This window comes from Anolis sagrei, chromosome 5 (assembly GCF_037176765.1).
Source record: "Anolis sagrei isolate rAnoSag1 chromosome 5, rAnoSag1.mat, whole genome shotgun sequence".
NCBI lineage: Eukaryota > Metazoa > Chordata > Lepidosauria > Squamata > Dactyloidae > Anolis > Anolis sagrei.
Window position 1 is genome coordinate 175,624,596 of NC_090025.1, and position 20,341 is coordinate 175,644,936.

Consider the following 20,341-nt stretch of genomic DNA (forward strand, 5'->3'; position numbering starts at 1 on the left):
TCAATAGACACAAGTGGGAGATAAAGGTGGAATAGGCAAGGATAAGAACAGAAAGAAAATAATATTTGATATGTATCTTGAAATGGTGATGGATTGTGATCTTATTCTACCTGTGTCTGCAATAAAAAACATATCTTAAAAAATGAAAGCCATATGGATGTTTCCTTGTCCACTCTGTTATTTAAAAGAATTATTCCCTGTCTTTTTAATATAACAGGTAAGAACCCTTACTCAATCATGAAACATATTGGATGACCATGAACAAGTCACACCCTCTCAGCCTCAGAGGAAGCAAATGGTAAACCTTTTCTGAACAAAAATTCCCCAAAAAATACCCGTGATAAGTTCACCATAGGTTGAAAAGAGCTTGAAGGCACAGAAGAAGGAGGAGGAGAAGTCCAAAATGATTATTCTGAGCATAATTCCCTGTTGTCCCATTTTCCAGCTATTTTACTACCTGAAGGAGTGAGGTGAAATCCTCAAGTAGAAGATGCAGAGATGCAGTAGTGATAGTCCCAAAGCTTTTCTGGCAATTTCCTCCTCAGGCAAGGACAAAGCTCCTATCTTGTCCAGCACCACCTCAAATCACCTCTTGGCTTCAAGTGTAGAAACTAATATTCTCCCACTGCTGGTATTGAACCAAGCAGGCTTTGGACACTAAAAGTGTCATTTTGTTTGGGCAGCAACAGGTACTAAATAGTAAGGTATAGCTCAGAAGTATGGTTCTGTGATGGAGGTTCAATGCAGCCAATGTGTTTTGGGCTTGCTAATTGCTTGACAGTCCCTTGTTTGGCAACTCTGAGCTAATAACAAAGAAAAGGAGGTTTATTAACCCTGATGTGGTCCACTATTCATCACTGATGGGTGACATTAGAAGGGGCACAACTTTTCCATTAGTTTTATAGGTATTAACTGCTCCAAATGCATGTTTTCTCCAGAAATTGTGTGTGTTTGCATCCAGTGAGATCAAAAGTGAACCATGTTGCATTGTCAGTGGGGATTCATATTTTCACAGCAGGTCCTTGGCCTTGAAACAGTCACATTGTTCAGCAGCTGCGGGCAGGAGTGGGGAGGTGGCACGGGGAAGGGGAATAGCATATCTTGTGGCAGAACATTGCTTTCCTTGTCATTCATACTGTAGTTTTTTACTAAGAGGTGGAGCCTCTGCCTCCTTCCAACCTCCTCATTGGCTGGCTGCAGGAGGCCAAAACTTTCTCCCAGGTTTTTATCGAGATGCAAGGTAATCTCTGTAAGAATTGCTGTTCTGTGAGTTTCCTAGCAGGAGGTGGCGGTTCATAATCTCTAAGCAGTTAAGAAACATTACAGGAAGGAATGCAAAAAGGAGAAGGGGAGGAAACACTTTTTGAATGCTCTTTATTTTGTTTAGTAGTTTAATTTGTGTCTAAATGGGCTACTGATTCAGCAGTTGGGATATACCTTGAAAGTGGGCAACTACAGGAAGAACGTGAGGTTAAAGACCATATATTTGTACTTTTCTATATATGATTTATATCCTTAAAACATGATGGAAAGAGGGAAAACAATTAGGAATGTCGAGTCAGCCTGGTGATTTCTTTGATTGTTGCCGAGCAAAAGAACACTATGTTCCTCAGATACCAACAGCATCAAGAAGATGTGCTAGTCAGCCCTACATAAAAGGTGTAGACACTTCAATGTATATGATAAGTTTTCCTTCAAGGAGAGAAAAGAAACAAGCACTGAACTCCTTAAGTGGAAAGAAAGAAACCATTGGTTTGGAACTGGAAGAGTGTATTCGGAAATACCCATTGGGACACCAAGAAATTAACAGCAGGTGGAGCAGAATGACCGTGGTGAAGGAGTTACTCCGGGCCAGAAACCTGCTTCTGGTTATCCTAATTCCACTCCTGATGCTTCCTTTGCCACTGTTGTACCCAACTAGCGTAAGTATTCTGTGTTCTCTTATTTCTGATATGAGCCATGAAAGATATGGCTGACCTCTTGACATGTTCCAGGGGAAGGGAGATCCATGGCAGTTTGTGCAAAAATTTCTTTGCTGTTACATCTACGCAAGACATTTGAGATGTGTAATCAACAAGGGTGGCAAGCAAGTAAGGTTATCAGGATGGTACTACCTCTTCCTTTTAAACTTTGAGCATTTTTGCCTTGGCTAATCTATAAAAGAAGAAAACTAAACAAAAGTTGAGCCTGGATCTCTAGAAGAATTGATGGATGGAATGTTAAAGACAGTCAAGGAGATTATCAGGGAAGTATATAGAGATTATCAGGGAAGTATGTAGAGATATCCTAATACAAGCATCCTCAAACTGCAGCCCTCCAGCTGTTTGGGCCTTCAATTCCTAGAATTCCTGACAATTGAACAAACTTGTTAGGGCTTCTGGGAGTTGGAGGCTCAAATAGCTGGAGGTCCACAGTTTGAGGATGCCTGACCTAATACATTAGAAGACCAAAATGCTTGGTTCCCATTTCTCTATTTGAACAACTTATAAATCCTTCAAAAGATCATTTGGACTCCAAGTTATTTCCTTGCTGCCCATTGTGATGTCAACAAAAGCTTATGCTACCAACTTCATACTTAAATAATAGTTTTCTTGCAAACCTTGCACAAAAAGAGTACAGTTGGTATGAGACTCTTTGAAGAAAGCAAATCTCTGAGTGAAATATAGCCCTCTGGTCAAATATCCAATAGTGTGTGTGTGGGGGGGGGGGGGGGGGAGAGAGAGAGATTATTAGGAGTACATCATTGCTTACTTTGGGGGCTAGGAGCATGCAATTCCTTATTTAGACCATTTATGTACCTCTCTACTGAATAAAAATAAGGGGACTTCAAGAGAGGACAGTAATGGATTTTGTTCAGTCTGCAGTTTTGCAGAAACGGATTCAATTAATAATTTCTGGGCTACTATGTGGATTGGAATGTTGTTATACTTTGATAATTGCAGTTTATATTTTGCAGTTGTGTGTGTGTGTGCACATACATACATATATAGGTTGAGCATCCTTTCTCTGGAATTCTGAAATCACCCCAAAATTGTCTACACTGAGATAGTGGCACATTTGCTTTTTGATGGTTCAATGTACACAAGATTTGTTTTGCTATAAATATGGTTTTAAAAATCCTTCAGGCTATGAAAATAATTTATTTATTTGTGGCATTTGTAGCCTGCCTTTCTCAGCCTTGTGGCGACTCAAGGTGGCTCGCAGAAATAGCAATTTTAATGCCATACATTAATAAAAATACAGTTAAAAACATTCAATTTAATATTTTGAAAGCATATATAAACCATTTAAAAACATACAGTCACTGATGTCATCCAATCATTATCCAGCAGCATCGTCCAGCCATTACATGTTCATTTTTCCCGGAATTTAGCCCGGAAAACTGTGGGACTACTGTCTGGACTGCAGTCCAAGCACCGGAAGTAGTGGGTTTATCCCGCGCCTTCCAAGAAGGCATGGAATAAACCCACTATCAAATTAATTCACCACAAACCAGGGTTTTCCTAGTTTGTGGTGAGTTAATTTAGGTTTGTCCAGGATGTCATCTGGACAGCACCCTTTTTATTGTGGTAACTCCTGCATTACAGGGGCTGTCTAGATGTACCCTGAGTCCACACTCAGACAATGTGGGATTTTCTGCCTTGATATTCTGGGGTCTAGGGCTGTGTGGAAGAGCCCTCAAAGAACAAGTACACACTTTCCTCTGATTTTCACCACATCTTGGAATGGGAGCTTCATGACACAGAGGCTACACTTCTTTTTTAGTTTTGACATGTTTTAAAATTCATTGTAGCCTTTCAAACTGGGGCACATTCATACTCCACAATTATAGAACTATGATTCAATTTTAATTATTTTGACTGCATAATTCGTAATCCCATTGTAGTTGAGTGAGACACTAGCAGTGGTTCTCAACCAGGGGTCCCCAGATGTTTTTGGCCTACAACTCCCAGAAATCCCAGCCAGTTTACCAGCTGTTAGGATTTCTGGGAGTTGTAGGCCAAAAACATCTGGGGACCCCAGGTGAACTCTCTGGAACTCTAAATACAGGTTGAGCATGCCTTACTTATCTGGAACTCCAAAATCTAAAATACTCCAAAGTCTTAAATTGTCCACATGGGTGGCTGAGATAATGACACCTTTGTTTTCTGATGATTCAATGTAGACAAACTTGGTTTCATGTAGAAAAGAAAAATTAATAATATTGTGTATAAAATTCCCTTCAGGCTATGTGTATAAGATATATATGTAACATAAATGTAGTGTTTACAACTTTTTGTTTACACTTGGATTTTTCCCCAAAATATCTCATTATGTACAAGTATTCCAAAATCCAAAACATTTCAGGTTCAAATAAATTTGAATAAGGGATACTCAACTTGAATACCTCCCTAAACTTCATATTGACCTAAATATCTCAAGGGCACTAAATTCCATCTGATCTTGGAAGCTAAACATGCTGATATTTGGATTAGATATGCTAATGAATACCAGGTGTTGTAGGCTATGTTCCAGAGGGAACTGCCAAAACCACCCAGTATGTATTGGTTGCATAAGAAATCCTATGAAATTTGTGGGGTCATTGTAACTCAGTGGGTGATTTGCAGACACATACCTGCATGCAAACTGCGTATCCCAGGATTTTGTACAATTTGGTTGTTGCAGCTAAAATGGAATCATAATACTACAACTGTGGAGTGTGAATAGGCCCCTGTTTTGGCTGTTAGCTGCCACTAACTTTTAGCCATGACAGCTGGTGAATTCTATGAACTGTAGTCCAGAAATACATTTAGCAAGATCTGGCTGTAACTGGTAAACTAAAATTCCATGGTAAAAAGAGGCACATTGCTGAATGATAATATAAAGAAGATAAAGAACAAGGAAATGTTACTGCTTTCATAAAGTGCATGTGAATAGGGTTTGCAGTCTTTGATATTGTTGCACTTCTGGAACATTATGTAAACTAAAACTGAAATATTCTTTGAACATCACACTTCTTGAATTTTACAATAGAGCTCTGCACCCACCTATCCCACATCACACAAAAGATGAAGGTGAAGACACATACAGCAATGCATCTGATTATACACAGAAAATGTGTATATTTGTGAAAATGATATCCAAAAATCCATTATGTTGGGAAAGCTGTTGGCACAAAATTGCCTTTATGGAGCAAAATTACATATATTAGAAGAAAGCCAGACAAAAGTGAATAAAATAAGATTCAGGAAGAATCAAACATTTCTCACCATTTCAGAAGAAATGTATATAAGATTGGGAAAATTCTCAGAGATTGATTGATTGATTTATCATGTCAGTAGCAAATTGAGAATACAGTTATAATGTTTAAAAAACATAAACAAAGTTTAAAACATGGCAGTATACTAACTTTTCCTTGACCAGAAGCTGGCCGCATCAAGTGCCTCTGGTGTCACTGTAAGAAAGTTTTCCATTGTGCATGTGGCAGGGCTCAGACCGCATTGCAGTAAGTGGTCTGTAGTTTGCTCTTCTTCAAACTCACATGTTGTGGACTCCACTTTGTAGCCCCATGTCTTAAGATTAGTTCTGCATCTCATGGTTACAGAGTGCAGTTTATTCGGTGCCTTCCAAGTTTGATAAGATGGAGAAAATGGAACAGGGAAACTGAAATTGGCCAATTCATCTCCCCTCTTTGTGAACTTCGCAGTCATATTTATCTGTCCAGTACTGCATGGATGCTAGGTCTGTCATCCAAGATACTTCCCTAATCATCTAGGAAGTTGTACCACCTTATCACACAAGGGACTTTTGGCCCCTTGCTCCTCTTCAGGGACAGGGCCTGCTGAGTGCAATCAGGCTATGGCCCTGCCCCATTGATGACTAAAGTGGTGAAGAAGCATTGCAAGATGCTTCCTCACCAATAACGGGAGGTAAGTTGTGTTTTGAGTAGATTCAACCGAGCTACCCACATTTTTCATGCCTTTCCCCCTTCTGATGGGGGAAAGGGCAATGTGCAGCCCCGTAGCCAGGATTTCATTTCGGGGGGGGGGGGGGGGCGCTAAAAAATTTCAGGGGGGGTTTCGGGGGGCTGAGTTTTGGGGGGGCTGAGTCTGAGTGAAAGAGGGTCTAGCCTAGCAAATCTTTTGTATCATTACCCCAATACCCCCATGCATATGGGATATATTGAGTATGGTGATCAGATCATGATATGAATAAACATAACAGTTTAAATAATGCACCAGTAAGGCCTTTTCGCGAACCACCATGAGAATTTCGGGGGGGGGGGGGCTGAAGCCCCCCGAGCACCCCCCCCCCCCCCCGGCTACATGCCTGGCAATGTGCTTTGCCACCATTTCTCCCATGTGATGAGGGCAGGGATAGAGCACCAATGTGCCTTATCCCTATGCCCCATGTGATGGGGGAAGGAGGAAGGGCATGGGGGAACCAAATAGAGGGTGGCATCTGTATGATGAGGTCCATAGAGAGCTAAGGGCATACATGTCTAGATTTTATTTATTTATTTATCATGTCAGGAGCAACCAGATAGTTGTATTACTTTTTTAACAAAACAAACAGACAGACAAAACACAAAGTTTGCAAGCTTGGTAGTTGATTAAATGTCCTTTGACCAGTATCTGGCCACTTGGAGTGCCTCTGGTGTTGCCGCAAGAAGGTCCTCCATTGTGCATGAAGCAGGGCTCAGGTTGCATTGCAGCAGGTGGTCTGTGGTTTGCTCTTCTCCACACTCTCATGTCATGGATTCCACTTTGTAGCCCCATTTCTTAAGATTGGCTCTGCATCTCGTGGTGCCAGAGCGCAGTCTGTTCAGCGCTTTCTAAGTCACCCAGTTTTCTGTGTGCTCAGGGGGGAGTCTCTTATTTGGTATCAGCCATTGATTGAGGTTCTGGGTTTGACCCTGCCACTTTTGGACTCTCGCTTGCTGGGGTGTTCCACCGAGTGTCTCTGTAGATCTTAGAAAACTATTTCTTGATTTAAGTCATTGACATGCTGGCTGATACCCAAACAAAGGATGAGCTAGAGATGTCATTGGCTTGGTCCTTTCACTATTGGCTGCTACTTCCCAGTGAATGTCAGGTGGTGCAATACCGGCTAGAGAGTGTAATTTCTCCAGTGGTGTAGGACGCAGACACCCTGTGATAATGCGACATGTCTCATTAAGAGCCACATCCATTGTTTTAGCATGGTGAGATGGGGTAGCAGAGTAGCATAGCGCAAGGACAGATGTCTTCACTGTCTCTGGTTGTGATCACCAGGTTGTGCCAGTCAGCTTTCGTATGATATTGTTTCTAGCACCCACTTTTTGCTTGATATTCAGGCAGTGCTTCTTGTAGGTCAGGGCACGGTCCAGAGTGACTCCCAGGTATTTGGGTGCGCTGCAATGTTCCAGTGGGATTCCTTTCTTCTAGATGAAACATAGCAAATGTCAATTTACTGAACAGCCAGATGGGGAGGGCACCTGGGGATTACCTGTATGTTATTTGAGTCTTCTTCAAACATAGCAAGAGTTAGGCAGAATAAATATTTGCAATTTACAGATACATTTTGATGACTATCTCTGTTATGTATTTGTATCCCTGAGGATTTTCTGGAGACTTCTAGACCATATTTGCAAGGTATCCATTTGGAAACACAAGAGGAATGGCACCTCAAATGACAGGAGAAGATTCTAGAATCATCCTTCCAATAGTCAGCTCCTTTAGATTGCCAACTCTTATTCCTCCATAACAGTAAATGCTATAAAGTAAGCACTGTAAGCTCACCCCATTTGAGTCTTGCAATGGGTTACAATAGGTTTTAGTAATTTTCCCTCTAGCAAGATTTTTGTGCCTCTATTAAGAAGACAGACATTTCATGGATGATAATTTCACTGCATCTCCAGACTGAGAAAGCTCTAGTTTTTTAGTTTTTGTTTTTTTAAGAGGTATACTAAGTTCCTTCTAAATCATGTTCCCAGCCCTAAAGACATATTCCCAATCACATGGGATTTTGGAGCTGTTTGCTAGTGGTGGGGAAAAGGCATTATGTGTATGTCCAGAAGCACAAGATTTAGCTAGGATAGATTCTGTTCCAATTAAGTCCTATTTGCAATCTGAGAGCCTTTATTTAAGCATGTAGTTGTCTTTCTGGTCTCTTTCCACTTTTTTGATTATCATTATCAAAGAATGCAGGCAGAGTAAAAAATTTGCTTGAAATGAAGAGCAGGCGGAATGAGTTTTGTCCATCTGTTCAAGGAATTAGCTTCAAAAACAAACATACCCAGTTGCAAATATTCTCAAGGAAATCTGCTTTGTTTATTGCACAATGTTTATTTTAATGAAGTCAATGCACACCTTTTTGATTAATTTGTTTGGAACTTGTTTAATTAACGGTGTCCCCCTGTTTATCTGGGTTGGAGAGAAGAAAGGAACAAACTGGCAAATTAGGTAAAGTCGAAGTTAGCAAAAAGTAATTTCAACCTCATTAAGTGAGTAAACTAAGAGCAAAGCAAAGGAAGATAAATGAGGGTCTTTCTTCCCTTTGCACCTCTTGAGGTGACAAGGACTAAACAATTACAAGTTGCAGACCCAGTAGGATAGGGAAGATGGAATTAAGGCATAATGAGTACACACACAAGTACAAAGTATTAAATTAACAACCAACAAGAAGACAATTAATTAGACTAGGGACAAAGGCAACAATTTGATTTTTATTTATTCATTTATTCAAATATTCCTATCTTAACCTGTTTCTAAAGATTCAGCCATATCATGGCCAGGAGCAACCAAAGGAAAGTATGATATTTAATATATTTCCTAGCTGCTTTTCAAGATAATTGTCTTTTCAATGTGAAGTTACTACTGTATATTAAACAGTATAATTCAGTTATAAAGGAGCTGTAAATCAATCCATTTTTAAATTAAGCTAATGGAGCCCCCAGTGGTGCAATAAGTTGAACCCTTGTGCCGGCAGGACTGAAGACCCGACAGGTTGGAGGTTTGAATTTGGGGAGGGTGCAGATGAGCTCCCTCTGTCAGTTTCAGCTCCTCATGCAGGGACATGAGAGAAGCCTCCCACAAGGATGGTAAGACATCAAAACATCCGGGCACCCCTTGGGCAATGTCCTTGCAGAAGGCCAATTCTCTCGCACCAGAAGTGACTTGCAGTTTCTCAAGTTGCTCCTGACACAAAAAAAATTAAGCTAATTAAAATAAAACACAGATTCAAATATCCAACAGCACTAGATGTTATCAAGTCTTTGAATAGCATTTATCAACATGATGATTTTTGATCTGTGTTACTTTAACACATTTTGTGATTTTTTAAAATAAAAAATTCTATCAAAATGGGTATTTTATATGTACCTTTATACATATTGCAATGAGTATTTAGGCAAAACTGTGTACTTAAATGCACATTTTGATATATTTAAACATTTAAGAACTATTGCAATATTAAGAGAAATGTATATTGCAATTGAGACCTGAATTTCAAGCTGTGCATTAGCTGGGTAAGTTTTGTATAGGAATTTGTAAAAATCATGGCTGCAAGAACAAATGTGTAAATTAAAAAGCCTAATTTTTAGTCTTTTCACTATATTTGGCGCCTTAATATTGCCCATAGTTCCAACATACATTGGGAACTCTTTTATGCATTCTAGACAACTTATCTGGTGATAAATATCATGGTACATAATTTAATTTTTAAAATCTTCTTGTTTTGCTTTTTGACCATAAGAAACACAATTTTCTTATGTCAGGATCTTCTGAACATATTAGTAGAATAGAACTTCAAGGGTGGTGATCCTTATTTACCCCTAAAGGATCTTAAAATATCAGAAAGAATGACTAATCTAATCAATCTTTTTTTCTCTTTGGGGCGAACAATGGGAGGGCGGACAATAACATTACATAACTATATAAAACCTCTCCACACTTTTTCAGTCTTGGCTATCATAAAATCAAATCAAGTGAAATGGAAAAAGATTAGCACAGTGCCAGCTCAAGACAAGCTGGCATTTAAGCACTTGATCATTAAATAGTCTAGTCATCCAACAGCCCTCTTACTTGGTCATTAAATAGCCCATCAGAAGCCGATTAATTTTTAGCTGGGATTAATTTTTTAAAGCCTCTGCTATTGTGAATTGCTTTGACTGTTTGGTAGTCAAGTCATCATGGTTTGGTTGAGCCTTTCTTTTTTTGGGGGGGGGGGGGGGGGGTTCAAATTCAATATGCGCCTGAATATGAGCTGCTGGGGAGCAACAATAAGAGACACCCAGTTGTGGAAACCCACTATGTCACCTTAGGCAAGCCATACTCTCCCAGCCTCAGAAGAAGGTAATGGCACACTTCCTCTGAATAAATATCACCAAGAAAAAACTAGGATATAGTCACTAAGTTGGAGGTGTCTTAAAGGCACAAAGCAACAACAAATTTGCTTTTGTGTCCAGCTCAATGCTGTGTGTTGCAGCAAGCTAGCTGGCCTTGACAGCTAGTGGTAGAACTTAGCTGTTGTTGTTGTCATCAACTTTTCTTATATCCCACTTTTTTGCCAAGATGGAACTCTGGTCCTCTCCTTACATCTGCCAACTGTCCGAAATTCTGCATCTTCAGTTTTTGTTTTGATGTATTATTTTATTTAATTCAAGCATTTATAAGCTGCTTTTCTTTTTAAATATTAAGATAGAAAAAATCTCTTTTTAAATTTATTTTGTTTCTGTATTAATGTTGTCTGAAGTCTTCTGCTGGCTCCTTGCTAGTGGATTCCCAAACCATTTTTCAATTAATCATTTTGCATATTCACAAAGCCACCCTTAATAGGAGCCAGATTAAGATGTCTAGTTCAGGGAACTACGAGAGTCCTCTGCCTATTTGTTCTGCCTCCGCCCCTTTTGCTGAAGGACAAACTATGTACAGGTAGTCCCCGAGTTACAAACATCCCACTTACAAATGACTCATAACTGAGACAAATGACTCATAATGTGAACTGGTTAGGATTTCTGGGAAGGACAACCTGGAGACCCACAAGTTGAGAACCACTGGTATAGAGAGTTAGACATATGGGGAATGGTTTAAAGAGCAGGGCATATTCAGCTTGGTGAAGAGAAAGCTGAGGCCTGGCATTTTATGTTATTCAAGGTAGCTAACAAAAAAAATCCCACATTTGAACATGGTTGATTACCGTCACAAAATCCCTCCCCCAAGCCACCCAACTGTTTTCTTTAATATCAACTAATGTTTGTAAGGCCAAACTTTGTGTTCCTCTCCTTCCTGAAAAACATTAGACCTTCAGTCTACCCCTCACCTCTAAATGATAAAGTGCTTTGGAAACTGTTCCAAGTTCCAAGACTTTTCCCGTGATCATGCAGCACAGTTGGAGAGTGTTGTTTGTCAAATAAGCAAAACCCGCAGCTGTGTGCACAGGTCTAGCCATGCGTTTTGCTCAGTCATGTCCAGCATAAATATTGAGTCACGGAGCCCAACACCAGCACTTCACAGCAACTTCTTTTTAAAAGAATCAAAAGAATACATGTCTGTAATGATTTAATTTCTATTACCTGCTGTGAGTAATTTCCATTAGCACTTCAAACATAAAAAGAAGACTTGAAGAATTTGAACTAGTATTACATAAGAAATATGAATTATGAGGATAGTGATTAACTGCACAATCCTAACATGCCTACTCAAAAGGAGGTCTTGCTGCACTCATATGTAGAATTGCAGCCTGAGTAGTCACATTATAGCCCCTCAGCATATTGAACAGAGGTTATTTTGAGACTCCTTGATGAATATAGTGATTTTTTCCACTGTAGCTTCAAAATGTGAGTTTCCCTGTCTAGTCAAAGAACATATATGCCTGTCCATCACGCTATTTCTCTCTGTTCTTGCAATTAACATTTAGGATATATTTAGACCTGAGCAAGACTGTTTCTGACAAGGTAACTTGGAGATCTCTCACTTATAGGGTTGCCATAAGTCAAAGTCAAATTGAAGGCAGTTAACAATAAAAGCATCATTATTTAGCCAAAATCAAGAGGACTTCTCCTCACACAAGAAGACTTTCCTCCTCTTCTCCTATGCTACCTGGGACTCAGATCCAAATCTGCTCACAAGGTTTCCCCAACCTTCAGGGAGAGACCTAGAAAGCAACCACAAGCATTTGGTACATGCATATACTTTGTTTCATTTTAATTTTAAAATATCTTAGAGGCTTTTAAACAGAGGCTGGATGGTCATCTGTCAGAGGTAGTTTATTTGTGCTTTTCCTGCATGGCGGTGGTTGGACTAGATGGCCAATGGGATCTCTTTCAATATGATTCTATGATTTATTATTTATACCCCACTTTTTCTTTCAAAAAAGAGACTCAAAGTAGCTTACAGTAAAACCAGTACAATACAATTTAAATCTAAAAAATACAAACATTTAAATAAAATTAAATATTAACTATATTAACATAGTTAAAACCCTTAAAACTGATTGAAACCTATTCATAACTAAAATATTGTATAAAATTATCTTTAGGCTATGAAACACAAATGAATTTTGTGTTTAGGCTTGGGTCTCATCTCCAAAATATCTCATTATGTATGTATAGACAACTTTCAAATTGTGAAAAAAAATTCTGAAATCCCAAACATTTCTGATACCAAGCATTTTGAATGAGTGATATTCAACCTGTACATGGAGCCCTCAGTGGTGCAATGGGTTAAATCCTTGTGCCACCAGGACTGAAGATCAACAGATCAAAGCTTCAAATCTGGAGAGAACGCTGATGAGCTCCTTCTGTCAGCTTCAGCTCCCCATGCAGAGACATGAGAGAAGCCTCCCACAAGGATGGTAAAATATTAAAATATCTGAGCAACATCCTTGCCGACATCCAATTGTTTCACACCAGAAGTTACTTGCACACCAGAAGCTACTTGACATGAAAAAACTCCTATACATATAAACTTAAATTTATGCAAACACATGTGCACATACATATCAAACTACATGAGCACTTACAGGCATAACAGTGCATTACTGACATTTATGGTATTATATTGGCTGGTATTGTGTATTGCAATTAGAGGTATGTAAACAAAAGCCCTGAATCCATCACTTCCCACCCAGATTATTTTAACAGCTAGAAACTGCATTGGGCAAAGGAAATCTAGCAGCTGATCTGGGCACATGGGAGATGATGTCTCCGACCCCTTCTTACTAACAGGAAAGGCTATGGCAATCAGTAGAAGGTCTCTAAAATCAATTTCTTGTTGTAGACTCACTTGCTGGTAGTATGGAACCAAAAGTGTTCTCCTCCTTGGTAGCTGAATGGCCCTTAACTGGTGGCAGCTTGCAATGTGAAGCAAAACGGACTTGGTGGGGGAAAAACTGCCCATTTACACATATGTAACTACACAATGTAGATTACTGGGAATCAGCTAGTTTGTTGGTTGGTTGACAAATAGTGATCGGGATACCCATGAAGCCTGCTTCCAACTAGCTTTCATCAAAATGTTTCAGCTCAAATGAAAAATAAATGTGGAATTCTCAAACAAAATTAGATATATTAATAGTTTCCTGAGGAGAAAAATCTCAGACTATTAAGAGCCATTCCAGCCCAAGTGACATGTTGAAACAAATTTGTAGATTCTTACCTTGATGGAAAACATAATATGACATGAATAAAAAGAGTTGCAATGAAACTCATGATTCAGCACAGGGTGAAGAAGGGTGGGAAATAAGTGTCTCTCTATGGATCTCATCACACTTATCAATTTAAGTGTATAGGACACTTGTCAGCCAGTTGAAGGACAGATGGGCATGCAACCCATCACACAACATCCCTCAACTTCTGGTGGAGGCCCCACCCCAACGGGCTTTTCTGCCCCAGTTTGGCAATGCTTCTCCCATGTAATGAGGGAAGTGCCACTGGGCCAGAACAGTATACAAGGCAATGGAGTCGTGTGTGTGATGATGTCCTAGATGTTACTGAATGACAGATCTAGTAAACCCTGGCCATTGTTTTTGCTGGCTGAAGTGGATGGGGGCTACTTCTGAATTCCTGTTTTACCTCATTCCTTAACAATACAATCAGATGACTAAAAACCAGATGTGAATTGTTTAGTAAACTCAAAGCTGGGGAAAAGTTGCTGCTTTGAACTAGTCTTCCTAGAATCCCTCAGGTTGCATAACTAATGTCCACAGCTGGTTGGTGAATTCTGAAAGTTATAATATGAAACTTTACTTTTCCAAGTTCTAAGAAGCTTACCATATGATGTTTATCACCATGAACAGAAGTAGTTGGTGGTTCTCATGTCATATGGGCAATGAGTTTGTTCTGATGCCTCACCAAACTAAAAATTCAAGAAATCTACAGCATTGAGCCATGGCAGCTAAAGTAGTGTCACACTGTATTGATTCAACAGTGTAGATGCATACCAAGACACACTTTGTGTTCATGATTATCTGTGTCCATATGTCAAAAACTTCACAAAGATTTGATTCAAAGCTACCAGCTCTTCTTTGTTGTTTTCTGGAAACTTGTGAAAAGTTCTTTGTTCCTTAATGCATTTGGATCTGCAAGTGAATCAATATACTGGTCTCTCTGCTGGAAAGCTTACAGTGTGAAGCAAAGTTACATAATGGTTAAGTACCAAAACAAAGCTACAAGTGGGGGGATTATGCCATTGTAAAAGCTGTTGTGTGCCTGTTTCAAACTGTAGAGCAACTTAAAACTGCTATTTCATCAGAAGCATTGGTGCCAAATTCTGTAGAGCCATCGAAGCCAACTTCTCCCCAGTAAGCTGACTGAATTAACATTAGAATCCCTTTTCCCTACATAATGGCATCAACCCTGATTGATTGCTAGGGATACATTTGCCAGCTTTGGGAGAAGAACTATGAGGAATTTCCCCAAACCAAGGCTACTGAAGTGCTCAGAGAAACATTCATTTTGTGGGCCATAAATCTCAGAATCTCCAAGATGATATGAATCATAGAATCATAGAATCAAAGAGTTGGAAGAGACCTCATGGGCCATCCAGTCCAACCCCCTGCCAAGAAGCAGGAATATTGCATTCAAATCACCCCTGACAAATGGCCATCCAGCCTCTGCTTAAAAGCTTCCAAAGAAGGAGCCTCCACCATACTCCGGGGCAGAGAGTTCCACTGCTGAACGGCTCTCACAGTCAGGAAGTTCTTCCTCATGTTCAGATGGAATCTCCTCTCTTGTAGTTTGAAGCCATTGTTCCGCGTCCTAGTCTCCAAGGAAGCAGAAAACAAGCTTGCTCCCTCCTCCCTGTGGCTTCCTCTCACATATTTATACATGGCTATCATATCTCCTCTCAGCCTTCTCCACAAATATGTCCACAAATCATACCACCCGGTAGATTCTAAAGATTTTAGCCATAAAAAGAAAGTTGTCCCAGCTCTGTGTATAACATGTCTGATATAAAAGGATAAACTGGCCTCTTGTTCACCTATTTTATGAAAAAAAAGAAGTACCTTCTAGACTAGAAGTTTTCCCCAAACTGGCAAATGGGGTTCATGAGGTGACATTTGCATGCCATGCCTGGGACTGGATTTTTCTCACAGACGATACCTCTTGAAAAACAAAAGGGCATTCTTATTGGGTTTATTTCTATTTCTTGAGTGTATTCACATTAGAGCTACCTGTATATAACACAGTTTGAGTTAATAACTGTAAGCAGAGGTCTACAGTTGCTGACTATCTAATTACCCTAACTCAATTTCACTGCATTACTTCTTCTTTAAAAAGTTAAATATCTTAAGAATGCTTTCATTGATAAACTTATTCCTTGAGAGTTGGGAATATATGTCTATCTCTGTGCTAGTCTTTCCTGAGTGATTTTTCCATCAAACATTTTGCTTTAATATCTCATCCTCATATCCCGTTTCTGGTTTATATTTTTTCATGACAGGGTGGAGCTAAAACAGTTTCCTGCTTGACTTAGAGCAGGAAATGGCACCCACAAAGTCAAAGTTCATTATATCAAAATCCAGAAAAAAATGTTTTGACCAATGAGACAGAAAATCCCACAAGAACCACCCATGCCTAGCAAGTATAAAAAACATGAAAATAACTAAAATTGCTGTCATTTTCTGACACCCCAAACTCTTGTAACTGATGTGGCCCCCTCACTCTGACAAATGGTAGGATTGAGTCTGACTCAAAGAAACTGTATTTTTCAGTAGTTTGAAAAATACCTTCTCTTTCAGTATGGTATTTGATGCATTCAATGACAATATGAGTCATGGAAAACTGTTGTAGTGAGGATGCCTCATGGGAAAAGGGACCAGATTTTTAAAATCTGTCACTGTGACTTGAGAGCATTACTAAAAATGAAACAGAAACAAACATGAGTAGGTGTGTAGGAAGGACCTGTGTTCAATTTCAACATAAAACATCCCTAAGGCTTTGTTAGTCCCTTTGGGGAGATGGTGGTGGGGTACAAATAAAAAAATATTATTAATTTATTACAGCATGGGCTGGAAACCCAGTTTCTTTAACTCAAAGCTTGGAAAATCTTTATAGACTACAATTCCCAGAACCCTCCCCAAGGATTTCCCAACCTTTGTATTAACTGGAGGTTGCTTTTTAAATAATTATGATCACTAGTAAATGTTATTTTTAAAATAATCTAAATCCTTGACTCATAACTCTAAACTGCTAACAAGTTATACTTGTGACTATAAGAGAGGTAATTCACTAATATACTACTGTATAGTGAGCTATTGTTGCTATTATGCTATTTGAAAATACAGTCTCTTTCCACTAAATGGCCAATTCTGATATTGAAACTGGCAATTCTGGCAAGGCATTACAATGACTTTCCAACTTGAGGCAGCTTCCTATGTGATTTTTCTCCCTCCTATCCCATTGCCCAGGCCGAAACATTTCAGACCCAAACCTAGTAATAAGACAACTTCCATTTCAATGAAGTGCAGTGAAGGACAGTCATGATCAAAACAACAACAAAACAGGTGATTGCTGCAAAATAGTAACTAATAACTTGTAGGGAAAATGACTTACTACCTTTTGTAGGCATATGTGTGAATAATGATAACTAAGATCAGAGGAAGTGAAACTAAATTTTGAAAAAGCCCCCCCCCTTTTTTTCCTTCTTTTTTTTACTCTGTGCTAATTCCAACAGTTGCTTGGAATCAGGCCCGTAGCCAGGATTTCGTTTCGGGGGGGGGGGGGTAAAAAAAATTTCAGGGGGGGTTTCGGGGGGGCTGAGTTTCGGGGGGGGGCTGAGTCTGAGTGAAAGAGGGTCTAGCCTAGCAAACCTTTTGTATCATTACCCCAATACCCCCATGCATATGGGATATATTGAGTATGGTGATCAGATCATGATATGAATAAACATAACAGTTTAAATAATGCACCAGTAAGGCCTTTTTGCGAACCACCATGGGAATTTCAGGGGGGGGGGCTGAAGCCCCCCGAGCCCCCCCCCCCCCCCCCCCCAGCTACATGCCTGCTTGGAATGCTAAATCATAATTTGTGTGCAAATATGAACAAAAATCATGATAAACTACTGTTTAACAGAAAAGTTTGCTGGGGTGGGGTTACATTTCTTCAAAACATGTGTCTTTATCTACATTTATAAATTGTTTTTCTACCAATGAATGTAATTAAAATTGTATTTTAAATGGCACACAATCATTTCCACTGGCAAAGGGAGCTTATGGTGCATTGAACAAATTGATTTGCAAATGTCTGCCTTGATGTACAAGTACACAATTCAAAGCAGATAGCATGACCACTGTATTATTACTGTACCCTGAAAACATTGACTTGTATCTGTAACTTTGGGTATGTCTCTGTGGTACTTCATCTGAGCATTGGCAACAGAGAGTCAACATTGATGCAAATGCACACTGCTTAAGTAACACCAAACAACCTTTTTTCCCATTCAGGAAGCATCATGCGCATACGTGCTGCTTGTGACGGCGGTGTACTGGGTTTCAGAGGCAGTACCACTTGGGGCCGCAGCTCTCGTTCCTGCTTTTCTCTACCCACTGTTAGGAGTAATGAAGTCCAGCGAGGTCAGATCTATGTTGGGGGTTTTTTTCAGTGTGGGTGGATGTCATAACATTGAATCATTTAGTATAAGATGGCTACCAATATACTGTGGAAACATACAGTATTGAATTGTTCAATGGTATATTCTTTTGTGTGTCTTGTCCCAAAAATACAGTAGACCATTTTCATGGGAGTTAGGGGTGCAAGACCCCAATTAATGTGCGGGGAAAACCCATAAATTACACAGCACTATTTTTATGTGAAAGAACCTCTTGCTCAGAATCTCTACAGCCTCCAGCACAACTCTATCATCAAGTACCACTAGAGGTTGACCACAGAGTCAAGCTAAAGGATCTAGCGATTCTTAGGGATATGTTCTCTTTATGCATTTTTAAGTAATCCAGCATGACTTCTGGTGGAAATTGTCCACAGACTCATACTGGGGGAAATAAAGATTCCCAATGAGAACATATCAATCAATCCACGAATAACAACATCTGCAAAAGTCAAACCCACAAATGTGGAGGGTTGATTGAGGTCTAAAAGTGGCATTACCTTCCAAATCAAGTCTCCAACAACATTGTGGGGGGGGGGGGATGAAATTTTAAAAAGCCATCTTGTACCTGCAGAAGGTATGGAGCAATTTGATATTTTGGGATTCTTCTCTCCCATCCCCCCCCCCCCCCAAAAAAAAGATGGAAACTTTGCATTTCTAGAACTTGGGGAAGTAAACCTTTTCATCATAATTGTATCATCATTGCATATAATGAGACTTGAGCATCCACGGTATCCAGGTGTGGGTAGGTGTTTTCCTGGAAACAAACCCTCGTGGCCCACTATAACAGTCATCACAGCATGACATTCACCCATGTTGATGTGGGAAGTAAGATAGCAGTGTCTACACTCACATGATTTGAGAGACCATCATACCAGTTTCCATTCCACTGCTGGTAACATAACTTCACATCCAAGTAGACATAATAATTGTTATATGCCTTCAAACCAAGCCTGACATGTGGTGACCCTATCTTAGCATTTTCTGGGCAACATTTATTCAGAAGAGATTTACTGAGGCTGTGAGAATGTGATTGGCATTCCAATTTATAACTGGTTACATTAATTTCCTGCTTTTCAGTCAATAAGCCGAATGTGACAAACATTGGTCTCCTTCTTGCAATTTTTATCCTAACCATAATCCTGTGTAGTAAAGAAAACACAGAGAGCTCTCCATATTCATGGATTATGCATCCATGGATTCAGCCAAGCAATCTGAAAAAAAAAACACTAAAACAAAGCTTGATTTTGCCATTTGATATAAGTAACACTATTTTACTACACCATTTTATATCATGGGACTTGAGTATCCACAGAACGTAGTATCCAAACATCAGCGGATACTAAGGGTCTAGTCTAACCACCCCAAAATCCCCCTGTGAGTTTCATGGTTTGGGGAAGCTTGAACCTGTCTATTTCATATCCTAGTTCAGCAGCCTGACCTCTCACTACCCTAACTCTGAACAGCAGGTCTGCAGTAACTCCTCCCAGATAGAACCGGATGGCATCAGCATATGACAGCCTTGCAGGATCAAAGCTAAAGCACTTTGGCACATTAGAAAACATGACGAAAATTTCCTTCCCATGCAAACCAAAGCTAACTTGTTCCTGTTACCCAGAGCCTGATGCTTTTAAGAACTTTTAAGTCTTTGTTTCTGCTAACAAAAAAAGAAAACGAAAGGGATAAAGTGGGATAATAAAGGCTTTCGTGTTACTAGTTTAGATGGAGCCTTTCTTTCCGTTTAGTGATTTTTTGATTAAAATACCGTTACATATACAAATGCAAGATAGGCACTGTGTAAACAGACAAGAACTGTTGGAAGCAAGCTAACAACAATAGCAACACTGTGAGCAGCCTTTTTGAGATAGTTGCACACTATTAAAATAAATCCACATTCAAGCCATGTTGAACTTGTGGGTACAGAACACCAGGATTAGAAAGGTCAAGATATGCTTAAATAGTGATTCCTCCACAATTGGAACTGTCTAAGCATTGTTAGCCGCCACTGGTAATAAGTTATTCTTAGCATTAACAACATCAGTAAGACATTTAAACCTCCTGAATTCTTAACCAAAAAGTAACAAAGTTCTAGTTGTACGAACAAACAAAAATTTCCAAGCAAGATTATATAAGGTCACTGTGTTGTTGTTTTTTCCAGACTGGGCATGGGACGTTCTCAAACAGATATTAATGAAAACACTGAATTCTTTTATGCTGTTTTTCATATCATAGTACTCTGGATCATCTATTACTATTTTAATGCATGTGAAACCAAG

The 20,341-nt window shown here is 39.5% G+C and overlaps 1 protein-coding gene across 1 annotated transcript in view; it reads left to right on the plus strand.

Annotated features, from left to right (window-relative positions):
* The first annotated feature begins 1,244 nt into the window (after nucleotides 1-1,244).
* SLC13A4 (solute carrier family 13 member 4) overlaps nucleotides 1,245-20,341 on the plus strand; it is a 38,930-nt gene continuing 19,833 nt past the window's right edge. Inside the window, exons 1-2 of the mRNA XM_060776814.2 lie at nucleotides 1,245-1,922; nucleotides 17,905-18,033. Of these exons, the coding sequence (XP_060632797.2) occupies nucleotides 1,551-1,922; nucleotides 17,905-18,033 (501 nt within the window). The 5' untranslated portion in view covers nucleotides 1,245-1,550. The remainder of the gene's footprint in view (nucleotides 1,923-17,904; nucleotides 18,034-20,341) is intronic.